We start from the raw sequence: 1,512 nt of genomic DNA, 5'->3' as shown, positions 1-1,512 counted from the left end.
CAGAGTTGCCTAGGAAGAAAGGCCTGTTGATCTGCTGGCAGAACACAGCCACTGAAAATGCTATGGGCACGGCTCTCTGCTGACACACAGGCGGTCTGGGCCATGCCCGTCATTAAAGCCATGCTCCCCTGGCATCCCCTGCACGTCCCCACCCAGCACAGGGGTGTCTGGTCTCCTGGCCCCGTGTGCTTCTTCTCTCAGGGCACATGTTTATCGATGGACAGGCTCAGGGACAGGCCTGAGTTCTGGGGTCACTCCATACATCCTTCCAGCTGCCCGGGGAGCGCACCCTCACCCTCAGCAGTGAGGCCATTTCCCTCTCTGGTGGCCCGGCCCTCGGCGCTGGGCCCCAGGACACCTTAGATGGGCCCTTGCTGGGCTGCCTTCCCCCACTCAGCATCTCCTGGCCTCTCTTTAATGCTCACACTGCGTGCCCCCTGAGGCCAAGAAGTGCTTCTCTCTAGTTACAATGGAATGCAGTGTTTCTGTGAATGTCTTCATCACTAAGGTCTTGATACCATGGGTTCAAGTGCCTGCTCGTGTGTGTGTGTGTGTGTGTGCGTGTGTGAATACCCATGCATGTGGGCATGGGCATGTGTACATGCGAGTGTGTGAGTGTATGCATGTGTACATGAGTGCCCACTGGTGTCTGTAGGAGTACAGGTGTATGCATGTGGCTGTGTGCATTGTACACACATGTGTGGGTGTTGGCATGTATGCACATGCAGGTGTGTGCATGTGTGCGTGTATGGATGAGTGCACATGTTGGCATGTGTGCATACTTGCATATACGCACGTGTGTGTGCATGCATGTGTGCATGTTCTATGTGTGTTTCTCCTCCTTTCTAATAGACTGCCTTTTACCAATGGAGAGCCTGGTCCCGAGTGACTTCCCAAGACACTGAGCTGGGCATCTTGTGCCTGCTCTTCCTTCACTGCCTCCTCCCTGTTCTCATTTCTCCGTATAGTCCTTCCCTCCCCCATGCCCCCAATACCACAAACAAATAAACCCCCCAAGCCCACTTCCACAGAGTCAGTTCCAACTCATAGCGACCCTCTGTCGGGTTTCCCAGACTACAGACCTTGTTAGGGGCAGGCAGCCTCACCTTTCTCCCATGGAGCAGCTGGTGGGTCTGAACCAGCAACCTTGTGGTTAGCAGCTCAACACCTAACCCACAGCACCACCAGGGCCCCTGAGCATATGCTGGCCCCACACCCTGCCCAGAAATCTGACCTGGTGCATCCCTCCAGTTTGCAGATGGTGTCTACCTGGTTCTGCTCATGGGCCTGCTGGAAGGCTACTTCGTCCCTCTGCACAGCTTCTACCTGACCCCAGAGAGCTTCGACCAGAAGGTACGCAGTGCTATGTCTCTCTTGGTCCTCCGGAGGGAGCACGCCGTGCCGAACAGCCCCTGACCACGCTCCCTGCAGATGGCATCCTGAGAGCTAGGGGGGCTCCAGTCAGCCCCGACTCACAGCAACCTGATGTACAGCAGAAAGACACCCCCCCCC

The 1,512-nt window shown here is 56.3% G+C and overlaps 1 protein-coding gene across 1 annotated transcript in view; it reads left to right on the top strand.

Moving 5' to 3' along the window:
• The window catches only part of PARVB (parvin beta), a 99,984-nt gene that overhangs the window by 88,507 nt on the left and 9,965 nt on the right, over positions 1–1,512 (top strand). The window contains exon 10 of the mRNA XM_004700645.2: positions 1,252–1,353. Within this exon, the coding sequence (XP_004700702.1) occupies positions 1,252–1,353 (102 nt within the window). The remainder of the gene's footprint in view (positions 1–1,251; positions 1,354–1,512) is intronic.

Source organism: Echinops telfairi, unplaced genomic scaffold (genome assembly GCF_000313985.2).
Source record: "Echinops telfairi isolate 266 unplaced genomic scaffold, ASM31398v2 ScPeMD7_2;HRSCAF=8, whole genome shotgun sequence".
Classification (NCBI taxonomy): Eukaryota; Metazoa; Chordata; class Mammalia; order Afrosoricida; family Tenrecidae; genus Echinops; species Echinops telfairi.
The sequence above is the reverse complement of the archived record's forward strand: the minus strand, read 5'-3'. Positions and strand labels throughout refer to the sequence as shown.